This window comes from Colletotrichum scovillei (genome assembly GCF_011075155.1).
Source record: "Colletotrichum scovillei strain TJNH1 chromosome Unknown Contig00001, whole genome shotgun sequence".
Lineage (NCBI taxonomy): Eukaryota > Fungi > Ascomycota > Sordariomycetes > Glomerellales > Glomerellaceae > Colletotrichum > Colletotrichum scovillei.
In genome coordinates, this window is record NW_023336259.1 from 784,718 (window position 1) to 807,611 (window position 22,894).

A 22,894-nucleotide genomic window follows, 5' to 3' on the forward strand; every position below is an offset into this window, starting at 1 on the left:
GAAAGATCATATAAGTCTATTCGAGCCCCTGAGCGTTTGAATACGTCACCAAGCCTCTGCATTTACCAATCTGGGAGATTTCTCGTGGAGATCAGCTCCGCTAAGTAACTCGTCTACTACTAAAAGTCAACTTTCAAGTTTTGTCGGAGGATGTGTATTTCGAGAAAGGTGGCCGCAAAGACTTGAAGGGATACAAGGTCTTGTTTCTCCGAGTTCTCACGACAACGTATTGCATGGGGTGACACGCCATGATACCCGAATTCGATGGCGGTGTGAAAACCTTAACAGCGCGCCACGGACAAGTGAGTCACTACTCTACCAGAAGAACTCAGATTTTACAAGAGCCTTTCATCTCTTAACTTGCCCCCTTTGCTAAACTGTCACCTTCGGGGCCTGGTGAGGTAAGAAATTGGCTAGGGACCGCCAGATCCGTGATGACAATGCTTCACTTCCCAGCATGCAACACACGGCCGCCCCCCCCTCCGCCCTTCCCGGGCAGATGTAAGTTGAAAGACATATCAGAGAACAATCAATCCGAAGCCCTGAAGGAGGCCAGGAAGGGATGGATTTGGGGGGCTCATATGCCTTATCCGGGCTAAACATCGAACGGCGGTCCAGGTGACATGATATAGTACAACCTTTCCATGATTGAGACGAGGCAAAGGCAAGACCGACATATGACACCGCCATGGAGATACAGCTGACGAATGGCAAGGCGGTATAGGTTCGCTGTAACGGGAGAAGACAGCAGCAGCATCGCTGCTCCTTCGAAGACAGAATCCCCAAAGAAACCCGGTGTATGAGGGAATTGCTTGATACCTCCCGAGATATACATAATCTACGCCCTGCCAAACAGGCCACCTTCCGTACAAGAGTGCTGATCAAGAGTCTAGACGCCGGATTACCGTCACGAGGAACAGGAGGCAGTGATTGCTGATGAGGCAGAGTGGCATGGCATTGACGGGTCCCAGAGGAGACTAGTCAAGGGGCTCAAGATGCAACGAGGCCACTGTCGCCGTATTCACACTATACAGAGCTCAACTCACACTACAAGAATGGACACGATATGTCAGATCGCGACGTAGAATCGATCAACATCACACAAGCAGGCATGAATCGTGTATCCTGGGTAATCGGCGTGAGTACCTAGGACCAGTCTGCAGGGTAAAAGGCAATACGTGATCGCAACGGTCAGGAGTCGCCCTGAAGAATAACTCTCATCCCGGTCACCATCCACATTACGGGTACTCACTTCAAAAGGCACAAGTCAGCAAAGTTTCATCCTCGGATATACCCTCATGCGCTCAACTCCTAAGCTGTCCAAACCGTCGGGACAAATGGAGGCTAAGAGGAGTCATTTGCGTTTCCAACGCGAGGACTCAGTAAGAGTCAATACCGCAGTGGCTATACCAGAAGGTCCCTTAGATTTATGAAACCACCATGAACAACATGTGTTGCTCGAGAATTGCCTCACATCAATCACTTTAGAAGCATGAGTGTTGTTGTTCCATAATTCTGCAACTTCCCTCATTACAGGCGATTGGACCCTTCATTACCTTATGTAATCAGCTCCATAACCCCAGAGGCGCAGGGGTAGGTACCACCAAGCTCCGATCTGCCGACCGACGAGAGCAAAAGCGACCATCGATTTCGTCACTACTTCCGTCCCGGGCGCAAGCGAACGTAAGGTACGAAGCGAGAGAGACCCAGATTCCGCAATCACACTCACTCCCCTCCACTCCTTCCACGACATCATATCCCGCGCTCCTCCCAAACAACCTAAAGCTCGCCCAGCTCCTCCCCCACCACTAGTGTCTACTGTCCCCTTCAATTGAATCTCGCAGCGGGATCATCACGGAAAACCAAGCCCCTCGAAAACGCCCGGGCTCGAGCCCGGCATGCTCCTCCCCCGACTCCTTCAACCCGCAGCGGCCCGTTCCCTCCGCCGCGCCGGCGCATGTTCGACAAGGACGGCAACGAAGACGATAGCTGCTCCTCTTGCAGTACCAGGGCAGATTTGTCTCCGAGCTCGGTTCCCAGGTCGGGCGTTTACGACATCGCGTGCGCTTCGAAATGACGTTGCTTCCACAAACCACTACGAGACCTTGAAGGTCGCCCACGATGCCTCGCCGTCTGATATTAAGAAGTGAGTGCCATGTTCTTACCTCCATACCCAAGCCCAATTGGCCGTGTACTATGTATGATTCTGGTCGCATTCAGGAGGCACAGGTCTATAGCAACATGTCCTCTTCCCCGCCCGCAACCTCTATCCAATACTCGCTCCATGAGCCTCCTTGCCCACACCCACGCAATGCCACGCCTTCAAGGGCTCTCAAGCTAACCCGTCGTCCCTCCTAGATCCTTCTACGCCCTCTCCAAAACCCACCACCCAGACCACAACCGCGACGACCCAAACGCATCCCGCAAATTCCACGCAATAGCAGAAGCCTACTCCGTCCTCGGCACCCCCGCCAAACGCGCAGCCTACGACCGCTCCCTCCCTTCCTCCTCCCACAACAGCCACCACGGCGCCCACAGGCGCGGCTCCTACCATAGCAGCTCGGGTCCCGCGGGCGGCCGCCCCGCATCAGGTCTCTCCCGGCGGCGCACAACCTTCCGCGGCCCGCCCCCGAGCTTCTACAGGTCCGGCGGCTGGGGCGAGCATTCGGCGAAGCGGAGGGAGGCCCACGAGGATACCACCGGCACCGGCGCGGGCAAGGAACAGCCTGGGATGGGCCCCGGGTCGGATCCGTACGGGCACACGAGGTCGGCCGCGCCGCGGCATTTTGATTCGCATACGCATACAAAGACACAGCAAAAGCAGGATTCGCGGCGGTCGCATAGGATCATGGGCACGCAGGTTCCGGTTGGACCGCAGGAGACGTCTGTGGGAGCGTTTTTGGTGGTCAGCGGGATCTTGTTCTTTTCCTTCTTCATACCCTTTGTTGCCACTGGCGGATTGAGCCGGAAGAAGAAAGACGCCAAATCATAGAGACCAAGCGATAGAGCTTGCGCAGCAACCTGTAGACATCTATCAGGATAGATATAAATCGCACGACCAAAGACCAAGCGTTCGGATCACCGCGAAGCGCTCGCATGCAAAGACACCACGATTTCCCGGTCGACCAAACTCAATTACTCCCCGAACTAATCTACACTAGACAGGAGCCTCCAAATGAAACCAGAAGAGCATTGGGTCCGCTACCCGGCCGGAGAAAGGAGCTGAAAGAATTTTCCTCGTCAAGAATACATGTGGTAACAATGGCTTAGCCCTCGAAGGTGAAGCTGGCACCAAGCTTGTGGGTAGCCTGGTCAAGCTTCTGGGTATCAAAGGAGGCACCGAGGCCAAGGGTAACACCCTCGCGGAGGAGGACGTTGTAGCCGAGAGCGGCGACACCGTTGTTGTTGACCTTGAACTGTACGCGGAGATTGGTAAGTAAGGATTCTAGACAAAAAGGTTGCAAACGGGACAATATTACGCACCTTGGCGAAGGAGACGGGGTCGATGCGGTACTTGCTGGCGACCTCAAGACCGACGTTGTTGCCGGCCTTGGAGTTCCAGGTAGCCTTGGCGCCGGCCTCAACCTGGGAGTTGACCTTGTGGTAGTAGGAGGCAGCGAAGACGCTGAGGTTGTCGCTGGCAGTGATGGCAGCAGAGTAGGTGGGGGCCTGGAAGCCGACAGCGGCGGCGTAGCCGGTGACGGAGGCCTTGTTCACATCGTAGCCGGCAGAGGCACCAGCGAGGAAGCCCTCGTGGCCGACAACGGCGTCGATGTTGGCGGTGGGGCCCTTGAGGAGGTCGAAGAAAGCGCGGCTGTGGAAGTTGCTCTGCTTGAAGGTGAGGTTGAACTTGGCGCCCTTCTTGGCGGCGGCCTTCTCGCCGGCGGAGGGCAGGAAGGAGAAGACACCCTCAGCCTTCAGGCCCTTGGCGAGGCTGTCGGCGAGCTCGACCTTGGTGTCAAGGGCGGCAGCGGTGTTCCATGTCTGGGTGAGGGTCAGGCCTGCGCGATGGTAGAACATTAGCAAATGTGCAAATCCTGGCGACACGTTGGCTGCGAATGAGACAGGACTGCCGTAAGGCCGTCCATATATTCGACCCAAGCTGAGATTCAAGCGCTTTAAACGATGGGTGGTGGTTGCTGTACCGGTAGCCTTGTCGGAGTATTTGCCCTCGATCTGGATGGTAAGAAGATAAGGTTAGTTGAAACTCATCTTTGTTTGTTTATGCGACGCTCTATGCATCGTCTAGCGGTGAATGTCAGGGCGGTACTTACAGCTCCAGCGGTGCTCTTCTCGTGGGAGGTCTTGCCGGTGACCTTGAAAGCAACGTTGTTGGGGGTGTTGCTCTTGAGCTCGAAGGTGGTGGCAGAGAGGTGGTAGAAGTCCTTGTTGAGGAGCTATTGAGGGCCAATGTCAGCTGCGTGGTTTCTTTCATCACGGATGACCTCGGCCGTGGGGAGGAGCCTGGAGCTCGATTTTCCCCCGTCCGCGATTACCCGAAAAAAGTATAGAGGGAGAAGGGGGAGAGAAAGCGCATACGTCGTTGGCCGACTTGGCGATGTCTCCGAAGTTAGGAACAGACATGATTGCTGATTTTTGACGGGGAAGAGGACTTTGGGGAGAAAATTGAGTAGACAATGGGAAAGCGGTTGACGAGATGCGACGGGCAAAAAGAGGCGGGTTGCAGGTGTCCTTTCAGGAGATGGTCTGCTGGGGCGGAAGCTGTTCGAGAAAATGTTTTGGTTGCATCAATTGGTTGACGGGGATTCCCGGCGCAATTCGGTCCGGAGGAGCTTTGCTGTGACGGAGTCGCACTAGGACGCTTTTGGCTGCACGTGGGGGATCTGTTATTGGTTTGTTGGGATTGTTGTCGGCTGGCCAGCTCAGATGGGACTCTGGAGGACAGGGGATCGTAATAAGGTAGAGTAAAGCACTGAGAGAGTGGATGTCGAATGCCAGCAGTGTGGGCTACCTAAGGCTCAGGTGCTCAATGCGATTTTTCGATTTTGTTCTTTGCTGGTTGTACTCGTTTGCGTGTGTTTGAGTGAATGTGTAGATGGTGAAATCGGGAGCAAGTGGAAGATTGAATTCGGGACAGAAAATAAAATAGGTAGCGAGAACCGGCAGGCGTGAGATTCTTACAGTAAGCCTGAGAGAAGAGGCAGGCACAGAATTATTTCCCATAGTTCCTGCCTCTTTCCGCTGCTTCGTCCCTGTTCGCACCACCGCTCATTCTTCTTCATACGCCTGTCTTTGTGGTGTAACTCAATTACTCCATTGTGTCACCTCACCTTTTGACTGCCGACTCTGTTGTCCATCATTTTCACTGTTCATATTGGGGGCCAACCGAGTCACTGTGGATGCTCATTTGGCCAGTTACCGGCACTGCGCTAACATTCCCGGGCAATCACACTCAATCATTGTTGCACACAAAGTGGACTCTTGGATGGAAGAGGTCAATGGAAGTTGGGGAAGGCTCTGGGATGTTGCTTTCCCTCGTAAGCTCCAGGAACCAACACGACAGGCCAAGACCTGATTACCTATGGAGAGGAACACAGAGAAGAAAACGGCCAGAGATACCTTCATCAGACTTTTCGTCCTAGTCACGAATACAAATACTCGCAAAGGCGCAATGGCAAATAGTAATCGCAACTTCCATTCCCATTTTTGAGACTCTAAACTTGTTGAGGGTCTACATAATCCAACAAACCAGGACGCCTCTACCTTTACCCGCCCGCATTGACGTAAAGTGCTAGGATACAGGTTGTCTTTCCTCCAAATTACCACTTTATGCGGCGTTCTCGTACTTCTGCTCGTGGACGGCAATAGCTCTGTCATGCAACGGGTCAGCAAACTGACTTGGCCAATTCATTTTCACTGGGGAACTGAGGAGAGGGGGGCGTCTTGTGACTCACCTGCCACTGGGGTCCGTCTGCTTGGACCATGTGGGGGTCCAGCGCATGACAGTCGAGGCACAATGCGGCGGGAAGTGCTCGTCGAACATGAGGCGGTACCAGTATCTGTCAAATCGTGTGTCAGCGGCGCCTGATCTTTCGCAAGAACACAAAAGGGATAAATTTTGGACGAGTCTTACGCTTCCTTGGTGTCCGGAATGTCGCTGCCCCACTCCGGCTTGGGGTTCTTCATCATCTCGTCGGTAACGTGGAGCTCAGCCGTGTCCTTGAGACCGTCGATCCATCCGTATCCGACACCGTCAGAGAACTGCTCCTTTTGTCTCCACAGAATGTTGTCCGGGAGGTACGGCTCGGCGCCGGGCTCGTCGGAGGTGTCGAACGCCTTACGGAGGATGTACTTCTCCATCTTCTCCTTGGTAATCATTTTCTCTGCGGGATCGATGTTCATGCAGGCCTCAAGGAACTACAGGAAATACAAAGTCAGCGAAGCCCAAATTTCATCGGGGTTTGCACTCTACTCACCTCCTTGTCCAAGAAGGGCACACGCGCCTCAAGACCCCAAGCGGAGGTGGACTTGTTAGCGCGCAGGCAGTCGGCAAGGTGCAGGTTCTTGACACGGCGAACAGTCTCCTCGTGGAACGCCTTCTTGTCGGGAGCGGCGTGGAAGTAAAGGTAACCACCAAAGATCTCATCACTTCCCTCACCACTCAGAACCATCTTGATGCCCATGGCCTTGATCTTACGGGAAAGGAGGTACATCGGTGTGGAGGCACGGATAGTGGTGACATCGTAGGTCTCGAGGTGGTAGATGACGTCGGACAGAGCGTTAAGTCCATCCTCAATCGTGAAGGTCATGACATGGTGCTTGGTGCCGAGGAACTTGGCGACCTCGAGGGCAGCCTTGTTATCGGGCGATCCAGGGAGACCGATAGAGAAGGAGTTGAGCTGGGGAAGATATGTGACTGTTGACAGCTTGTTGTCGTCGTCGATACCAACCATGCCATCGCCAGTGTCGGGGTTCTCCGTCATGGGGAGCGCACCACCGTTGGCCTCGAGGGCCGCCTGCTTCAACCGCAAAGTCTCTCTTTGGGCAATGGCCGCGACCAAACTGGAATCCAGACCACCGGACAACAGGACACCGTACGGTACCTCAGCCATGAGTCTCTTTCTGACCGACTTCTCAAGCTTCTCGCGGATCAACTTGAGGTCGAGGGGGGTCTCGGGGACCTTTGCGGCGTCCCACCAGGTAGGCTCGAAGTATCTTGTGGTCTTGCCGGTGGCAGAGTCGTAGATGTGACCAGGCGGGAAGGCCTCAACCTTGTCGCAGACGCTGTGCAGGCACTTCAGCTCGGAAGCAAAGTACACCGCATCAGGCTCTTTTGAGGACCAGCCGTAGTAGAGGGTGGTGATGCCGATGGGGTCGCGGGCGGCGATTGTGCGGTCCTGCTTCTTATCGTACAAAACAAAGGAGAACATGCCGTCGAGGTGTTTCGGGGCATCGAGACCATACTCCTCATACTAGGATACGTTAAACATCCATGTCTACTATTGTGGGTATCAGGTCGCGGGGTGATCTTGACTCACCAGAGGGATGACGACCTCGCAATCGGAACCGGTCTTGAAGTGGTATTTGTGCTTGAGGGACTTGCGGATCAGACGGTGGTTGTAGATTTCGCCGTTGACGGCAAGGACGATGCTCTCATCCTCGTTGGTAAGGGGCTGGGCGCCGGACTCTGTGAGGGTGGTTAGCCATGGACATTGTAGCCAGGTATTGAGGGTGAACATACCGACGCCGACGATGCTAAGACGCTCATGGCACAGAACTGCGATGGATGGTCAATTGATGGAATACCAATCGTCGAGATCAAGTTCAACCTACTCGTCTTGTTGGAAATGACGCTTCCGCCTGTGCAAGGGAGTTTTGTCAGTTGTCTGCTTGGTTGGTGCCGAAGTAGCGCATCGCGGTGACTCAGAACTCACTCCAATCGGGGCCACGGTGACGGATGCTGCGAACTGGGAGTCAATTGATGCGCCTTGCAGATGAACGATAGAAAACTTACGCCTTTGCCAGCTTCAAAGCCGTAGGCTTGAACTTTTGGACGTCGGGGTGACTGCGCGCGCACACGGTCAGTCGCATTCTCCAGAGGCATCATGGCGGGGTTAATTTTTTTTGGGGAGGGGAGCTCGCGCTGCCCCTCCATCCGCGCCGAAGTAGGGACGATCTCGCAGTTGGGCTTACCGGTGACAAGCGAAAATGCCACACATGATTGCAGTCTCTCGAAGCTACGGCAGTGTGTTTGTGTATGTGTATGGGATGAACTTTGCAACTCAAGAAAAGGTAGAAGAGGCGAAAGACGTGTCCTGGGAGAATAAATACGGAGCAAGAGGTGGGAGCAACCGGGTGAAGGGGTGGGAGCGAAAGAATTATGACTCTTCCTGCGCTTCACCCAGTTTTTTATTTTATCGTTATTTGTTTATGACCTTAGTTACCCTTTCCATTTGCCGCAACGGCCCCAGAGAGTAAGGTACCTACTTGGAAGCATTGGACCGCGCTTCTGATACAATGACATCCCCCCTAGCACCTGGCTCATCCGACAAAAAGCCCAGCCCTGACACCCGGTACTTTACCAAGCTTGGGTTGTCGGAGGCCGTAGCCGGTGCTTCGATAAGGGTCGGAAACGTCAGGGCCGTCTACAACTCTGTGCCAAAGTATCCCCAAGGGTTGTCAAAGTGTGCCAAAATTGCAGGTCCGCTGCGACGGAACCACAGTGACTGGCCGCATCTGCACGATACGCTAATCTGCTGCGCTGCGCTAGTGTAACATAGCTGGTCCCCTGGGCCGATCTCGGCTCTCGCACCCATTGGCGGACTGGCCAGTCAGAGTTCACCAGTCTCCCAATTACCTAACCTTGCCGACTGATAAGAAACTGCATCGTGCCCAGCCACCAACGAGAACGCAGAGCAACGAGTCGGTGTGGTTCTGCCGTTTGCTGTTTGCTGCTTGCTGTTAATCTGTTCTTCCGCGACAGCCCACATATGGTGCCACGGAGACGCCTTCTATCTGCGAAGCTGCAGTTCTTGACGCTGCCGGGCATACTTACCTCACTTAGCTCGGGATGAAGTCTTCGACTGGCGGGAAAACGAGGCTTTCGGGAGCCCGTGTCTTTCACCGTTTGGTAATAGGCCCGCTCCCATTGAGTCCTGACTCTTCCAACCCCCGACTTACTCGTCACCAGTGTCAGGGTTCCGGGTCTCATGCCAAGCAAGCTATTGTGGAGGTGCGCTCGTCCGACACAACAGCCCGGCGGCATTAGTTCCGGTGGAATATCCACAGCCGGCGGCTTTCGACGGGTAATAAAATGAGCCTCCCACCACGGGCTGGTGGGGTTTGGAATCACCGCCAAAAGAGTCATCATTACCTCCCTGCGTGCCAGGCTCGTGTAGTCGATTCGCATAGTACGTCTGCTCGTCTTTCCAAGCACTCAATTGATGCATCTTGCACGCAAATATCCTATTCAACAGATCAACAGCTGGGTTGTGGGTTGAATGCCCCCCCTGTTTGCTTCCCTCACAATATCATTATTGCATTGTCATATGACATATCGAAAGCAGAGAAGCAGACCGTATGGTATTCCCGTAACTCCGAAGTCCTGCCTATTGGCATGACGCTGTGATCTCGTAATTCTATTCACACATAGCTGCCTTTGCTCCTAAGGCGCCGGGTTTTCTCTCACAACGCGCTTGATGCGCTTCTCGTATTCCGCCTTGTCCTTCTTGAAGAGACTGTAAGCCTCAGCCTGAGCGGGCGACTCGGGGTTGGGATCGTCGAGCAGGTTCTGAATGCCGAGCAGGATCTGCTTCACCGTAATGGCAGGCTTCCACGCCTCCTCCTCGTTCAAGATCGACAGGCAAACAGTGCCGGAGGGGTAGACGTTGGGATGGAACAGCGGAGGGACAAATTTGCCTTAAGAACTTCTGTCAGTCTACGGTATAGTTGCGAGCTTAGGGGTGCTTTCAACTCACACTTGGGTGGCTTCGTTGGGTACTCTGTTTCGCGCAGAACTGTCAGTAACCGGCTTTCACTCCACTGTCATTTCTCTGGGTAACATACCTTCGGGGAATGTGATTGTCAACTTGAACAGGCCGCCCTCCCAAATCGTCTTCTCCTTGCCAGGAATACCGCACTCCCAGACCTTCAGGTCGAGGGTTCCAGTCGCCGCATTACGCTGAGGCTTCGCGAAGAAACCAAAGGGGTGGTCCTTGCGCCACTGCTTGCTATAGCACAGCCAGATCAATTAGGCATTGGTCGTAGGATCGGGGTAGCTGAACAACATACCGCTCCTCTTGAAGTCTGTTCTGGCAAAGCGACATCGTGAAGAAGTGTGATCGTTGCTTAAAGTATATGTGTCCGAAGTCGCGTGCGACGTCTGGCTCGCGTGTCGCAAAGGTTGCGGTTGTGCACAATCGGGACGATTCTACCTTCGTATCGGGCCGTGGTTGAGGGATCGAGGCGTTCGAATGGCGGAGATGTCGTAGAACGGTCACGCCAGTCGATGTAGAAGAGAAAAGCGGTAAGGCTGGGGGGGTTCCGAAGATAGTTCGGTGTGTAAAGGCAAAGCCGCAGCGAGTGGAAGTCGTCAACGAGTTACCTGAGGTAAGGCACCTTGCACTTGCCTCACTGAATGCGCCGCGTTGGAAGGCGGAAGATTTTCGGGGTAAGGGTACGTACCGGTTCCGATCGACCAACGGATGGAAGCTGTGAGACCTGGTAAACGTGAGATGCCGCGGTACCTTCCGCAGGAGCTCAGGGCAGTTGGGACTCCTGGAGGGGGGCGGCTGGGGCGCGAGGCGGAACATCAGGTCGCCCAATGGACAAATGGGAGAAAGGACCCCGCCCTAAACCGCGTTAGTCCAGCGGCGCGGGGTGCTGGGAATCTGACGTGGGGCTAATGGACCTGCCCAGATGCAAGACAACCCAGGAGCTTCAGGCCGATTCCTCGGCTTTCATCTGACAGTCCATCTTTCTGCACGTACATACAAAGGTGATAATCCCAGCCCAGTGCGACTGTCAACCTTGGCCCAACCCTTTGGAGGCTGTCTATCAACTGCAGCGCCCCGAGGCTCCGGTTCCTGTCGCCTCTATACGAATGCGCACTGCAAGATACCTTTGTCAAGACTGAACCCAAGCGCCTTTGATTTACTACAGCACGCATCGTGTTCGGAAATCGCATCTTGAGGCACTCTGCAAAGATGGAGAAGGATGGTAGCGCAGCCGGCGCCGGCAATGCCGAGGCGAAACCCGTGGTACCGCCAGTGGAAGAGACAAAGCCTACAACTGTTGTTGAGGATGTTCCTGATCCCGATGAAGACGACTTGGACGACTTGGATGGTGCGCCCGCCATACGGAACCATCTGCGGCCTATTGGAATATGCTGACTCTGCTAGACATGCTCGACGACTTTGCTGCCGTGAATGTGGAAGCGAAGACAGCAGCACAACCTGCTGCGTCAGCTGCGAAGACTACCGCGGCTGGGCCAGGTAGACCCGCGACAGCTGTGGAAGATGATTCTGAGGACAAAACACTGGAAGAGATGCTGTCTTCCGACGATTTCGCTAAGCAGCTCCAAGCTGGCATGGCTGACCTGATTGGAGAATTCGAGAAGAATGTGGGAGACTCCCACTGCTAGCCGACTCCAACACGAATGCTAACCACTTACCATAGCCCGAGATGCAAGCACAATTCGACAACGTTTTTAAGCAGATTAGTGAAGCTGCGCAAGGAACGGAAAACCTTGCCGAAGGCACGACCGGAGCAAAAGCGCCGCCACCGCCAGCGTCAGCTTCATCTTCAAGCAAAGCTCCCGTTTCCGACCCCATTGCCGACGGTTCCTTCCAGGAGACTATCAAGAAGACCATGGAACGCATGCAAGCATCGGGACAACAGGCGACTGCAGCCGCGGCAGAGTCATCCACCGAAGATTTCCTCGCAGAGATGATGAAGCAACTCGGAGAGGGCAACCTCGAAGGCGGCGGTGGCAACGAGGAGGAGTTCTCAAAGATGCTCATGGGCATGATGGAGCAGCTCACTAACAAAGAAATCCTGTACGAGCCTATGAAGGAGCTCAACGACAAGTTTCCCGAGTGGTTAGCGAAGAACAAGGAAAAGACGCCAGCAGAGGATCTCAAGCGGTACGAGGAGCAACAAGCGCTAGTCAAGGAGATCGTGGCCAAGTTCGAGGAGAAGACGTACGCCGATTCCAACGCGGCGGACAGGGAGTACATTGTGGACAGGATGCAAAAGGTTTGAACCCCTCTAAATTTGGATCTTCACGCGCTAACAGGAGACAGATGCAAGCTGCTGGCTCACCTCCATCTGATTTGGTCGGTGATATGCCATCAGCACAAGAAGCTTTCAGTGCAGACGAGGGCTGTAATCCCCAATAATTGGACATTCCGATGGAAGTCCCGTCAAACATGTTCCTACACAACCGGTGCCTTGTCCCGTGAGCCTGCATATACACAGTAGCCATTCGTGGCATATTCCGACCGCCGTTTAATGCCAAACGCCAAATAGCAACCCCCAGACCCCGAAAGCCAAATAGTCTCGTAAAAACGCCGCAAAGCAAATAGACCAGCCGTAATCAACGCCATGTTTTCATGACATGTCCATATCTTGTGAGGACGCGTCTGGCTGACTGCTTTCCTGTGATACCAAGTTCATGAATAACGAGTCGTAATCCTCGTCGTCTGACAGGCCGTATGGATCTGACTGCATCGTTTGCGAGGAGCCAGACTCGGGCTGCGCATCAGACGACTGGTCGTAGGAGAGCAGTAACGCATCAAGCTCGTCCTGCTCGTCCTGGGCGATGGCATCAACCATCATATCGTCAGCGTCATCGGGGATGCGTTGCACGCGCTCCTGGAGAACAGATGCTGCGTCCTCGATATCTGCTTCGGAAAACACCGCGTTGCCTTCAATTTGCTTGGCATAATGCCGTTGCCGCATATCGCGATCCCAGTCAGACTTGAGAAGCTGTCGGATACGTCAGTACGCGGTATCACAGTCAATAACACCTTCACATACAGTGCCCTCCATGTCCCGCCGCTGGTATTGACGATCATCCGCGCGCTGCCTCACGTTTTGGAGGAACAGCTTCCGCCTGCTCTCCTGCGCTTCCTCGCGTTTCCGAACTATCGGGTTCGGTTTCGTAGCTCTTGATGCATATTTGAACTTTGGTTGAGGGATAGGTGAGGATTGTGTGTGGCGTACGGTGTTGTCATTGATGGGCGAGAGGGGTGATGACGCGCGAATGGGCGATGAAGAAAGAGGCGATGGGACCGTGGGCCTGAAATCCCACGTCCGGTCGCTGAAGATGGGTACGGGCCCGGCGACGGAGAACATTTCGGAGCTTTGGCTGACGTCTGGTGTCTTGTTTTGTTGCATAGAGTTGATATCGCGAGCGAATGAATGATGCTTGTGTGCAAAGATGAGTGTTGGTTGTTGGTTGTGCTAGCCTCAAGGTGTCGAACTCTGGAGCTGAGGCTGTAGATGCAGTTGTCGCCTCTGGCAGGTTGCTTAATTGAATCACGGCGCGGGAGGGTGTCATTGAACGCGACCTCAACGCGGTTGAACTAAAGATGTTTTGCGCCACAACACATGTGGCTTGGAGCGGTGACACGTGAAATCCACTTTTGAAGGGTCCCCTGCCGGTCCAGTGACGGATCATGCAGAAACAGTTAATTACGGTTTTCTGGGCTGGGCCTCTGTCCCGGCGGTTTCCGAACGGACCCCGAGGTAAGGATAAACGTGGCGCTCGACGAATGAAAGCGAGCGTCTAGAGCGCCACCGTTCCCCTAGACCCCAACGATATGGCAGGCGCAGGCGCAGGGCCAGAAAGATAGAGGAAGAAAAAAAAAAAGTCCAGAAGAGTTGACTGACGACATGACATTCGACTAATCGGCTCTGGACCGCCCCCAAAGCGACTCGATCCCTTGAAAACCGACTCCACTATCTGTAGCGACTGTTGGGAAAGTCCATGTCGAGACACGCCTCTTTGCAAAGGCAAACACCAAATCCCAACATAAACTCGTAGAATGAGTGTCGGTGCAGACAGTTCTACTGTTTGTCTTATCGTCGGCGGTAGTCGGCCAGCGTCCAGATGAAAGCCTTTACCGCCTTCTCGCTCCCATTGCGCCGGCTTGCCACTCGACGGCCTTGGACATGCTCCAACTGTCGTGGAGGCCCGTTGGCGCAACAGTCCAGCCGGACACAACAGCAACAACAGCAACGATTTAGCAACACCGCACGCGGGTTCTCTTCCACGACCACGAAGGTCGCGATCAACCGGGCCGCACCGAAGACTGGCGGTGGTAAGAAGGGTGGTCGCGTGTGGCTTCTTGCTTCAGGCGGTGGCGCTGCGACAGCGGGTGTCCTTGCGCTGGGCGACGATATCAAGTACGGCTACGATGCGGCAGAGCGAGCAGGCCGTGTTGCGGCTGCGCTTGCAGTATGCATTAATGAGTAAGGAGAAACCCTTTCAGAGAAGCACACCCTCAGGCTGATCTTTGCTAATACAATTGCAGCTACCGAACGACTCTCAACCAGAAGGAAACGATTGACGACCCCGAATTAGCAAACAAAATTTTGAAAGACTGTCACCAGCGATGCGCCGATCGAACACTAAAGGTCTTGGAAAAGAACGGTGGGATCTTCATCAAGTTGGGCCAGCACCTTGTAAGAGTCCCCCTATTCTGATACTTCTTGTATTTCTGGAGACTAATACGCCCCCAAGAGTGCGATGAATTACCTCCTCCCGCAAGAGTGGACAAACACCTTCATCCCGCTACAAGACAAGTGCCCCGTCTCGTCCTTCGAGTCGATTGAGGAAATGTTCCGCAAGGATACTGGAAAAGAGCTGTGGGACTACTTCTCCGAATTCTCAAACGAACCGATTGGTGCCGCATCTCTGGCTCAAGTACACACCGCTACAGTGAAGGACACCGGAATGCCTGTGGCTGTCAAAGTACAGCACCCAGGACTTGGCCAGTGGTCTCAACTCGACCTCGCCTTGACACGATTCACGTTCTCTACGCTCAAGCGTTTCTTCCCGGAATACGATTTGGAATGGCTCTCGAAAGAGATGGATATCTCGCTGCCGAAGGAATTGGACTTCAGAGAAGAAGAGCATAACGCTAATCGTACGAGGGAACACTTCGCCAAGCTGCCCGAGCACCCCCTCGTCGTTCCTGGTGTTCTCTGGTCGAAGGAGCGCATTCTGGTCATGGAGCGGGTATCAGGACACCGATTAGACGACCTCGAGTACCTTGACGCCAACGGTATTGACCGAGACGAGGTTTCCGCCTGTCTCGCTCGCGTTTTCAACGAAATGATCTTTGGTCACGATGCACCCTTGCACTGCGATCCCCACGGCGGCAACCTGGCCATTCGGAAGAACGAGTCCAGGCGCGGCCTCCGAGGCGGGCACAACTTTGACATCATTCTCTACGACCACGGCCTTTACCGCGAAATCCCCCGCGACCTGCAGCGCTCCTACGCCAAGATGTGGCTCGCTGTCATCGACGGCGACATGAAGCGTATGCGCAAGTACGCGAAGGAGGTGGCCAACATCAACGACGAGCAGTTCCCCCTTTTCGCCTCTGCCATTACAGGCCGCGACTGGAGCGTCCTCAACAGCGAGGGCTCCGTCCTGCAGACGCGCACCGACGACGAGAAGAAGGAGATGGGCGACGCACTGCAGGAAGGCCTGATTGTCGACCTCGTCCAGCTCCTCGGCCAGGTCCCGCGCATCATCCTCCTCATCCTCAAGACCAACGACCTCACCCGCAGCCTAGATGAGAACCTGCACACCCGCCAGGGTCCCATCCGCTCCTTCATGATTCTCGCCCGGTACTGCACGCGGACCGTCTTTGAGGAGCAGCTCGAGGACCTGAAGCAGCGGGGATCGCTACTGTGGCCGCCGAATACCTTCCGCCTCATGTCCGCGTGGATCGGCTTCTTGAGGGTGGAGCTCAAGCTTGGAGCCTTTGAGTTGTATTTGAGCGCCAAGAGGGCGTTGGGTTTCAAAGGCGTTGAGTTTGCGGCTCCGGGCATGTGATTGTATTAGATACCTGCACATATGTAGAGCTATAGACTTGTAATTTGGCTGTTAGATGAATGTACTAGATAAAATTTCCATGCCTTTCTGCTTCCCAAACCTTGCTCTTTTAAGCCGTGAGTCTACATGTAAATTGCCCTGCGACTGGTCCACCTGCGGCAACAATTCCCAAGCAAGAAGACATACGGGGGGTTCCAATCGGTATTGCACATACCGTTGTCAAGAAAAAAAAACCCGAGTTGCGCGCTACAGCTACGAGGACTTCAGTGAAGTACACAAGGACATGGAAATGCTCGCATCGGTGTACATGTTTAAAAAGAACATGATCAACTAATATCCTTTACTGTTTACTGGCTGGGATGAACGAAGCCATCACACCGCCAAAACATTGTACCAGTGTATATGTGCTATGACAGTTCAGAGGTTGCAATGACATTGGCTTGCTCAGCCAATGGTTTAGGTAGGTTGATCAATGAATACCCAGTGTATAAAATTCAACAGTAAATATTATTGGCTAATTGAACCAGTAGCATGTGTATGGTACATCTCACTGTGAAGTTGTAATCGTGGAAGGGACTATTGAGTTTGACAGTGTTCTCATTATCGCCTGCATGCGCCAGACTTGTTGACTAGACTAAGATACAACGCTCGACTCTTTCATATTCGCTGGCCAGGTCCATCCCAAGCGATAAGGTGGGTATCGGTTCATAAACATCATTTACATGTTGTCAAGACGCTCCTTGGCAGACTCCTTGGCCTCATCGGAGACGTTGGGGTTCTTCAGGGTACTGAGAATTACATGTTAGCAACGATTCTAGGCTTGATGCTCTAGCAAGGGTAAGGATACTCACGCCTTGAGGCCACCGGCAACGTTGCCAGGGTTCTTCTCCTCGTTGTCGCCAGCCTTGGGGACATCGCCGCCGTTGAACTCGTTCTCGAGGATCTTCTTGGAGTTCTGCTTGGACTCCTCAGAGGTGTTGGGGTTGTTGATGTTGGCCTTGTGGCCGCCGGCGATCTGAGCTTCGGTAGGCATGTTGAAGGTTGGTGGTTGGTGATTGAAATTGGGAAACTGGGTTGTTTGCTGTCAAGCTGTTGGTAGATGAGATTGATTGATTGATTGTTGTTGTGATGATGAGAAGAAGGGAAGTATGTTCCAGAGGTGTTGGATTACCTCCTTCTTATACATCTTTTGGACTCATCGAGATGGAATCTTGTGACCTAGGTAGTCGGGCTCGAGCTGCAGGAGAACAAACACAGCCAAACAAAGCAAAGATTCAGTTCAATCCACTGACCGCCAAGAGAGCTCGTGGTGCTATCCGCATGTGTTGGAGCGGGTAGCTTCGACGTAATTCATGTCATCATCGAATCTGCCCCTCATGTACATGGCGTTTTCACTTCGACATTGGTAAACTGCCCATGGTACCCGAGCAATTACGATACGGACCTTGTGAAAAGATACATCTTTCTCCAACCCCCTTTGCATAAGGGAAAGAAGTAAGACGTGGAATCGACTCATCCGAGCTACGGCAAGGCTACCGGGCCAACGACCGAGCGGTCTGAACTGTATGGACCTAGTGCCGGAAGCTCCCTCGTAATCGAGTGACATTTCCCCCTTTCGATCATTGATGAGGAAAAGTCATGACGTCCTTGGTTTTCCTTCTAGTAGTATTCCCATAGAAGAAGAACATCGTCTCAGCAGACTGAGCGAGATCGAGATGATCTAGGTCGGTGCGTCGTGGCTTGAATGGTGTTGCATGTTTCTTATTCCGCTATGCCCAAGCGGTCGTACTTTGCGTGCCTGGAAGGAGGTTTTAGACATGACTTTCCGTAAAGAGGCACACGTTGTGAAAGGGGGCCGGCGCCGGGGCGAAAGTTGTGGGGGAGGGGCGGGAAGAGAGATGATAGATCGGTCTAAGAACAAGCTACTGACTGTGACACGGTGACAGCCTCAAGGTCGCAGCTTCGTGTAGTTAACATGGTTGGTGGTATTGGTTAAGGAAACAGCAGTGCCAGCCCTACAATCCCCTACGACGTTACACTTTACAATTAACGGGAGACGCGGGGTTGGGGGAGAGCAAAGAGACGGACGGCACTAGGGGAAATCGGTTCATGCCCGTCCGTCCGCCGCCGCCCCTCCCATCTAGGTATTCTTCCGGTCGTTGAGGAGGGACGAAGTCAGATCGATCGATGATGCTAGTGGGGAAACGGCATAGCAAAGGGAAGGAAGCGTAGCAAATACTCCGGGCGGAGGTTCTTTGAGGAAGTGATCAAGCGGGTGTTCGAGATGCGGCGGCTCTCTGCAGGAGCTTGGAGCTTGGGTAACCTCAAAGCGAACCAATCTGGAACCGCCCTTTGCTTGATCGAGGCTCAAACCACCATGCTAGGTACGGTGAGAGGCATGTAGGTAGATCGATCTGATTTAGGCTGCACTTCTCAGCCGCCCAACCTTGTCGTCATGACCGAATACTATCGTCATTACTTGAGCGGAAGAAGAAATGAAGACTTAATGCTCGGTGCACTATTACAGGCAGTCAGCTAACTCCCAGCGGCAGTTCTTCAGTCAATTGGCATCTATTGGACATTGTCATGAGAATGCCAATACCAACTGAGTGCATTGGCTTGTAGAGCTTCATCCAGACGAGGTTCGCCGTGGATAGCCTGACCCAGTGACGAGAACAAGAATGAGATGAAATGCTGATGTAATGGGTATCTGACACGGCCAAAGAGCAAATCCGATTGTCAAACCCCCGCCAAAACGGGCAATGTGAGATCGAAATCTGACATGGTAATCTGGGAGAGGAATGCAAGGTACCGCTCCAGGCCCAAACCAAAGCTTGCCCAGATCCAGCCTCCGCGAAGGTATTAGCCCGAAGCAAATGGCATCAAAGACCGCTTCTAGACCGTGCAAGGGGCCGAAATGTGCGGGGGGGCTGTGGCCTGTGGGGAAAGCTGATCTTGTGCTCATCTTGTGAGTCTGTCTGCGTTTGCAAAAAATCGTGCGTTTTAGACAATCCCATCATTACAAAGCTTCGCCCGTACGCTAAGAGCATTACGGCGTGGTGCCGCTAGGCTGGTGATGCGGCTGCGAAATAGGGCCAGGAGGTGATGATTCATCGGCTTTGGTTGGTGATGTCAATGACTGGTCGAGCTAGGCCGGGCCAAGACGCGAATATGCATATTGCGGAGAGCACAGACTCCTCGCCGCAGGAGCTTCTTGTCCGAAGGGAATGAGGGGAGATGCAATGATCTTTGCGTAATGATCGTCAGGGGAAGGAAAATGTAAGAAAATGTGAGATGCGGGTGGATTCATAGATATGTATGTAGAACCGCGGAGCTTCTCATTCACGTTGAGAGCTCTGCTGTTCTCATCCTCTCTTATCTTCTCTTCCTCCCCTCGCTAGACACTTGTTAGTCGTATTGGGCCGCCGGGCACCCATCTCCAAGGAATCAACCCGTTTCCATAAGTTTGATGTCCTAGTGCATTCAGCCAGCCATTGGAGACATAAGACTCTCGTCGGTGTTGACTTGACACCAATCATTCAACTTCTAGCCATGCGCCGCTTGTAAACACGAGATACTCAACTGCCCGGCAGTGAGTAGATTATAATAGTCATGCTACTCAGTGTCGTCTACCGATGCTGCTCGTGTGACCGGCGCATCAGCCGCAGGATGAGATCCATTGTCTTGCATACGTGTAAAGGACCATCGCGGTACCAGCAGCGAATGGGATGAGGATGGAGATGCTTGCTGCTCCTGACTGAGTCGTCCGCCGGGTCATGTCGCCCACAACCCGTTGGCTGCGGGTAGCCACTCAATTTTCGACTAATGCATCGCGTCTGTTTCCGAGTGAGACAATTCGGTCTGGCGTGAGATTTCCACCTCTACAGCTGTTTCTACACAGAGTAGAACTACCCTATTAAGCCCAAATTCGTGTTGCCAAAAGTCCCCGAGCTGTCTAGGATCTGACTAAACCATTGCGTACCTAGAAGGGAGAGGTAAGCCATTGTAGCAAGCCAGATGATTCTGTTTCTGCAGCATCGTGAGAGGCCTCTTCACCGTCTTCACGATGATTGCTATTTTCGGTGACGATGCATCTTTCAGGTGAAGTCATTGGAAGCGCAAGTGTTGTCCGCGCCAAAAAAGCATCGAACGAAGTCGGTGAGGTCAGCCGCTCGGCTAGTGCCGCCGCGGTGCCCATGTCAGATCGGACTTACCGTCCAATCACCACTCCCAGCGCGGCTGTCAAGGATGAACGTACCCACCCTGCCGCGTGGCTGAGCTGAGGCTTCGCTCGGGCCCCTGCCCATCCCCAATCCGACTACACACTATCCCGTCCCAATTCCCCGTCTTCCGGACCGTCGGCATCCCATCGCAAACCAAACCAAACGAAACTCTCCTGCCCGTCAATTCTCACAATCAACATTCAATAGAGCCTCAGCTGATGTAACCACACCTCACTCCAAATATCGAAACGAGGCTGAGAAATCGAAACACCACACCCGCACGCACACAACACACACACATCACTGCCGGGCTGCCCACCCTTCCTCCTTCAAAATGACATCACCGGACGCCCCCGAATCCCAGCCTGCAGCCATCAACTATGTCGCCGGCTTCCTCCTCGTCGGCCTGGCGTGGGGCTTCACGACCCCGTTTATCCGCCGCGCCGCAAAGGACCACAACCCGCCCCCGCACCCGGTCCTCGACACCGACGCCGTCAAGAACAGCTGGCTCCGGAGCCGGGTGTACGGCGCCTTCTTCGGCGTTGTCGATCTGCTGCGAAACCCGCGGTATGCCGTGCCGCTACTGATTAACTTGACCGGAAGTGTTTGGTTCTTCCTACTCATCGGGCAAGCTGGTGAGTACTTTCATTTCCCGCCCTTTATTCAAGCGCAATTCCTTCTGGAGTGAGGTAGAGAGAGTAGGAGAAAAGAGTCTTGTGAATAACGGCAAATGTGCTAGAATTGAGTTTGACGGTCCCCATTGTCAACACCTTGGCGTTCCTCTTCACTGTCATTGGAGACTGGTGGGTTGAGAAGAAGGTCATCAGTCGAGGTAAGTGCCGACGGTCCAAAGACCAGAAACCCCCCCACCTTCGATTGGTCACGATGGCTAAATTGGCCGCAGAAACCTTGGTCGGCATGGTGTTGTCTCTTTCAGGCATAGCGTTATGCGTGCACAGCAAAACGAAGTATTGATTCTGAACCTCTATGGCTTTTGGGGGCCGCTTTTTTTCCGAGAAGAGACAAGGTGCATGCAGGAGATCTGTGTAAACCGCTGTCTCGCTCGAGGTGCATAATGCAAGATGTGGTGTTTGGCATTTTCGGCCCATGTAGAATATGTGTAATAAATATATACAGTAGAAGCGAACAACGTGCCTGCGCCCGGCAGCTTCAGTCATCTTAACTTCTACCGTTCCTCTTGTCTCCCATCACCAGAACCTTCTTTTCCGTTGTTGTTGGGTCTCCCTGGACCTTCTTCCTGTTCAGGCGCGTCCAGCCCGCCAATGAAGAGCTAGTGATAATGCATTCCGCCGAAAAAAGAAGAGAAAGAAAGGAGAGGGGAAACATGATCGAAATGCCCGCTTCGTGAATGGTATCCTCCATGCGCCGTTTATGTCAAAGATCCGTCGTCCCCGATGCCGTCAGAAGAAACATTACTTTTTTTGGTCTTGAATCATCGAACATGCCCAGTCATCTCAACTTCGTGAGTCTTCGTCTCATGGATATCATGACGGAGAGCCTTCACGGTCGACGTGCGCGGAGCCAGCGCTGCACAGCTCGTTGACTTGGGTCCTCAGCCGTCCAGCGGCCCATTGCGGCATCTGATGCCTGCAGTTCGTTGTAGATCGCCTCGTCGGTCACGGTAGCGAGCTCCTAGGGTCATCGTGTTAGTCCAAGCCGCCCGCCCAGTTTCAGAACTCTCGATATATCCCGAACTTACAGCTCTAAGCTGTTGATCACACGCTCTCAGATGCGATTGGTTTCTCGAGTTCGGTCGAGCGCCCTGCAGAATGCCATCCCTGTTGGTAACCCATCGCTGCGCAGCAGCTTGTCGTAGGTAGATCTTTTGGCACTCGTGTCTTCTGGAGAACGCGTCAAGCAAGCATCTGCAATATCAAAGTCAGCTTGCCTGCCGAAGGATCGGCCAGAATGATGTGTCCTACTGCCTCAGCTCCGCCTTCTCCTGCTCAAGGGTCCCGCCACTTGCTTGTGGAACGCTGGTGTCGGCGGCGCAGTTGAGAATGTGCTGTCCGTCAAGGGAGCATTGGCGCAAAGCCGCCCAGCCTTCCGTGTAGTAGTCTTCCATGTTGCTGGGATCTGTGGGTGCTGCTGCGATGTAGTATTGTAATGTACGGAAATCGGAGAGCACTTCGGCAACTCTCGTTGTTCGATAGTCATTCACTAACAATAACATTAGACGCAAGCGCACCACGAGAGCCAATGCCATCCGAAACATATCGTATGGATGGACTTTGACGTATTGCAACTTACATCCGTCCATTATGGTAGTACGTAGGGTAGATTAGTACTCTTAGTAATTAAAGGAAATCTGATACGAAGGAAACAAGTCGAGTGAATAGAAAATAGATAGAAAGTGCCAGATTAGCGAACGAGAGGCTGTTACTTCCGAAGACCATGAAACACTGGATGGAGCATGATGATCGACATCAAACTTGAACGCCACGCTGTTTTCCTTTTGTATGTTCTGGACGGCCTCCAAAGGACACGAGAAACCAACCGCGAAGGTTTACGGAGCGTAGTCCGAATCAAGGTCAAGCCTGGCTCCCGTCAGGAACCATGAACCAGAACCCATGCCCGGGTCCTTCGAGCGGAGGGAGCCCCATAGGGATGCATGAGATCA

At 53.5% G+C, this 22,894-nt stretch overlaps 10 protein-coding genes across 10 annotated transcripts; 4 read left to right on the forward strand and 6 right to left on the reverse strand.

The window, feature by feature from the left end:
- Positions 1-1,898: 1,898 nt before the first annotated feature.
- Positions 1,899-2,992, forward strand: HER10_EVM0008541 (DnaJ domain-containing protein; the record flags this gene model as incomplete). Its single annotated transcript, XM_035478058.1, has 2 exons — positions 1,899-2,146; positions 2,359-2,992. 2 exons carry the CDS (start codon positions 1,899-1,901, stop codon positions 2,990-2,992), a joined length of 882 nt encoding a protein of 293 aa, XP_035338663.1.
- A 274-nt stretch (positions 2,993-3,266) lies between these two features.
- HER10_EVM0001323 (mitochondrial outer membrane protein porin) lies at positions 3,267-4,584 on the reverse strand (the record flags this gene model as incomplete). Its single annotated transcript, XM_035471077.1, has 5 exons — positions 3,267-3,416; positions 3,484-4,001; positions 4,146-4,176; positions 4,275-4,397; positions 4,540-4,584. 5 exons carry the CDS (start codon positions 4,582-4,584, stop codon positions 3,267-3,269), a joined length of 867 nt encoding a protein of 288 aa, XP_035337978.1.
- A 1,075-nt stretch (positions 4,585-5,659) lies between these two features.
- HER10_EVM0011654 (asparagine synthase) lies at positions 5,660-8,323 on the reverse strand. Its single transcript, XM_035481079.1, has 10 exons — positions 8,155-8,323; positions 7,976-8,026; positions 7,896-7,921; positions 7,795-7,821; positions 7,703-7,738; positions 7,500-7,648; positions 6,438-7,433; positions 6,095-6,378; positions 5,916-6,020; positions 5,660-5,831 (listed from the first exon to the last, which is right to left on the reverse strand). Exons 1-10 carry the CDS (start codon positions 8,178-8,180, stop codon positions 5,789-5,791), a joined length of 1,743 nt encoding a protein of 580 aa, XP_035338941.1. The 5' UTR covers positions 8,181-8,323; the 3' UTR covers positions 5,660-5,788.
- Positions 8,324-9,391: 1,068 nt separating this feature from the next.
- On the reverse strand, positions 9,392-10,621 carry HER10_EVM0010806 (SUMO-conjugating enzyme ubc9). Its single transcript, XM_035480255.1, has 4 exons — positions 10,252-10,621; positions 10,027-10,190; positions 9,939-9,962; positions 9,392-9,879 (listed from the first exon to the last, which is right to left on the reverse strand). The coding sequence occupies exons 1-4, from the start codon at positions 10,284-10,286 to the stop codon at positions 9,626-9,628; spliced, it is 477 nt and encodes a 158-aa protein (XP_035338868.1). The 5' UTR covers positions 10,287-10,621; the 3' UTR covers positions 9,392-9,625.
- Positions 10,622-10,911: 290 nt separating this feature from the next.
- HER10_EVM0005690 (Pex19 protein family) lies at positions 10,912-12,359 on the forward strand (the record flags this gene model as incomplete). The annotated part of the gene is made up of 4 exons (XM_035475296.1): positions 10,912-11,304; positions 11,361-11,581; positions 11,638-12,216; positions 12,264-12,359. Exons 1-4 carry the CDS (start codon positions 11,166-11,168, stop codon positions 12,357-12,359), a joined length of 1,035 nt encoding a protein of 344 aa, XP_035338374.1. The 5' UTR covers positions 10,912-11,165.
- Positions 12,360-12,570: 211 nt separating this feature from the next.
- HER10_EVM0001794 (uncharacterized protein) lies at positions 12,571-13,317 on the reverse strand (the record flags this gene model as incomplete). The annotated part of the gene is made up of 2 exons (XM_035471529.1): positions 12,571-12,948; positions 13,000-13,317. The coding sequence occupies 2 exons, from the start codon at positions 13,315-13,317 to the stop codon at positions 12,571-12,573; spliced, it is 696 nt and encodes a 231-aa protein (XP_035338016.1).
- Positions 13,318-13,852: 535 nt separating this feature from the next.
- HER10_EVM0007746 (ABC1 family protein) lies at positions 13,853-16,079 on the forward strand. The gene is made up of 3 exons (XM_035477291.1): positions 13,853-14,436; positions 14,499-14,649; positions 14,708-16,079. The coding sequence occupies exons 1-3, from the start codon at positions 14,075-14,077 to the stop codon at positions 16,028-16,030; spliced, it is 1,836 nt and encodes a 611-aa protein (XP_035338586.1). The 5' UTR covers positions 13,853-14,074; the 3' UTR covers positions 16,031-16,079.
- Positions 16,080-16,748: 669 nt separating this feature from the next.
- Positions 16,749-17,063, reverse strand: HER10_EVM0005235 (conidiation protein 6; the record flags this gene model as incomplete). The annotated part of the gene is made up of 2 exons (XM_035474857.1): positions 16,749-16,818; positions 16,882-17,063. 2 exons carry the CDS (start codon positions 17,061-17,063, stop codon positions 16,749-16,751), a joined length of 252 nt encoding a protein of 83 aa, XP_035338329.1.
- Positions 17,064-20,395: 3,332 nt separating this feature from the next.
- HER10_EVM0008555 (uncharacterized protein) lies at positions 20,396-21,401 on the forward strand. The gene is made up of 3 exons (XM_035478072.1): positions 20,396-20,888; positions 20,993-21,085; positions 21,158-21,401. Exons 1-3 carry the CDS (start codon positions 20,588-20,590, stop codon positions 21,226-21,228), a joined length of 465 nt encoding a protein of 154 aa, XP_035338665.1. The 5' UTR covers positions 20,396-20,587; the 3' UTR covers positions 21,229-21,401.
- A 146-nt stretch (positions 21,402-21,547) lies between these two features.
- Positions 21,548-22,778, reverse strand: HER10_EVM0007431 (uncharacterized protein). The gene is made up of 3 exons (XM_035483039.1): positions 22,525-22,778; positions 22,197-22,434; positions 21,548-22,139 (listed from the first exon to the last, which is right to left on the reverse strand). Exons 1-3 carry the CDS (start codon positions 22,532-22,534, stop codon positions 21,827-21,829), a joined length of 561 nt encoding a protein of 186 aa, XP_035338559.1. The 5' UTR covers positions 22,535-22,778; the 3' UTR covers positions 21,548-21,826.
- Positions 22,779-22,894: the final 116 nt, after the last annotated feature.

Excerpts from the sequence above, each read along its gene's own strand:
- HER10_EVM0011654 (XM_035481079.1), bottom strand. The coding sequence starts at position 8,180 with ATGTGTGGCATTTTCGCTTGTCACCG. Across the intron at positions 7,822-7,895 it reads TCACCGTGGCCCCGATTGGA|GCGGAAGCGTCATTTCCAAC; the intron begins GTGAGTTCTGAG and ends TCCCTTGCACAG. Across the intron at positions 6,379-6,437 it reads TGCCCTTCTTGGACAAGGAG|TTCCTTGAGGCCTGCATGAA; the intron begins GTGAGTAGAGTG and ends TATTTCCTGTAG.
- HER10_EVM0007431 (XM_035483039.1), bottom strand. Across the intron at positions 22,140-22,196 it reads GAGAAGGCGGAGCTGAGGCA|ATGCTTGCTTGACGCGTTCT; the intron begins GTAGGACACATC and ends TTGATATTGCAG.
- HER10_EVM0008555 (XM_035478072.1), top strand. The coding sequence starts at position 20,588 with ATGACATCACCGGACGCCCCCGAATCCCAGCCTGCAGCCATCAACTAT. Across the intron at positions 20,889-20,992 it reads CCTACTCATCGGGCAAGCTG|AATTGAGTTTGACGGTCCCC; the intron begins GTGAGTACTTTC and ends CAAATGTGCTAG. Across the intron at positions 21,086-21,157 it reads GAAGAAGGTCATCAGTCGAG|AAACCTTGGTCGGCATGGTG; the intron begins GTAAGTGCCGAC and ends AATTGGCCGCAG.
- HER10_EVM0010806 (XM_035480255.1), bottom strand. The coding sequence starts at position 10,286 with ATGTCGCTTTGCCAGAACAGACTTCAAGAGGAGCG. Across the intron at positions 9,963-10,026 it reads GACAATCACATTCCCCGAAG|AGTACCCAACGAAGCCACCC; the intron begins GTATGTTACCCA and ends TGCGCGAAACAG. Across the intron at positions 9,880-9,938 it reads CCCAACGAAGCCACCCAAGT|GCAAATTTGTCCCTCCGCTG; the intron begins GTGAGTTGAAAG and ends GAAGTTCTTAAG.
- HER10_EVM0007746 (XM_035477291.1), top strand. The coding sequence starts at position 14,075 with ATGAAAGCCTTTACCGCCTTCTCGCTCCCATTGCGCCGGCTTGCCACT. Across the intron at positions 14,437-14,498 it reads CTTGCAGTATGCATTAATGA|CTACCGAACGACTCTCAACC; the intron begins GTAAGGAGAAAC and ends ATACAATTGCAG. Across the intron at positions 14,650-14,707 it reads TCAAGTTGGGCCAGCACCTT|AGTGCGATGAATTACCTCCT; the intron begins GTAAGAGTCCCC and ends TACGCCCCCAAG.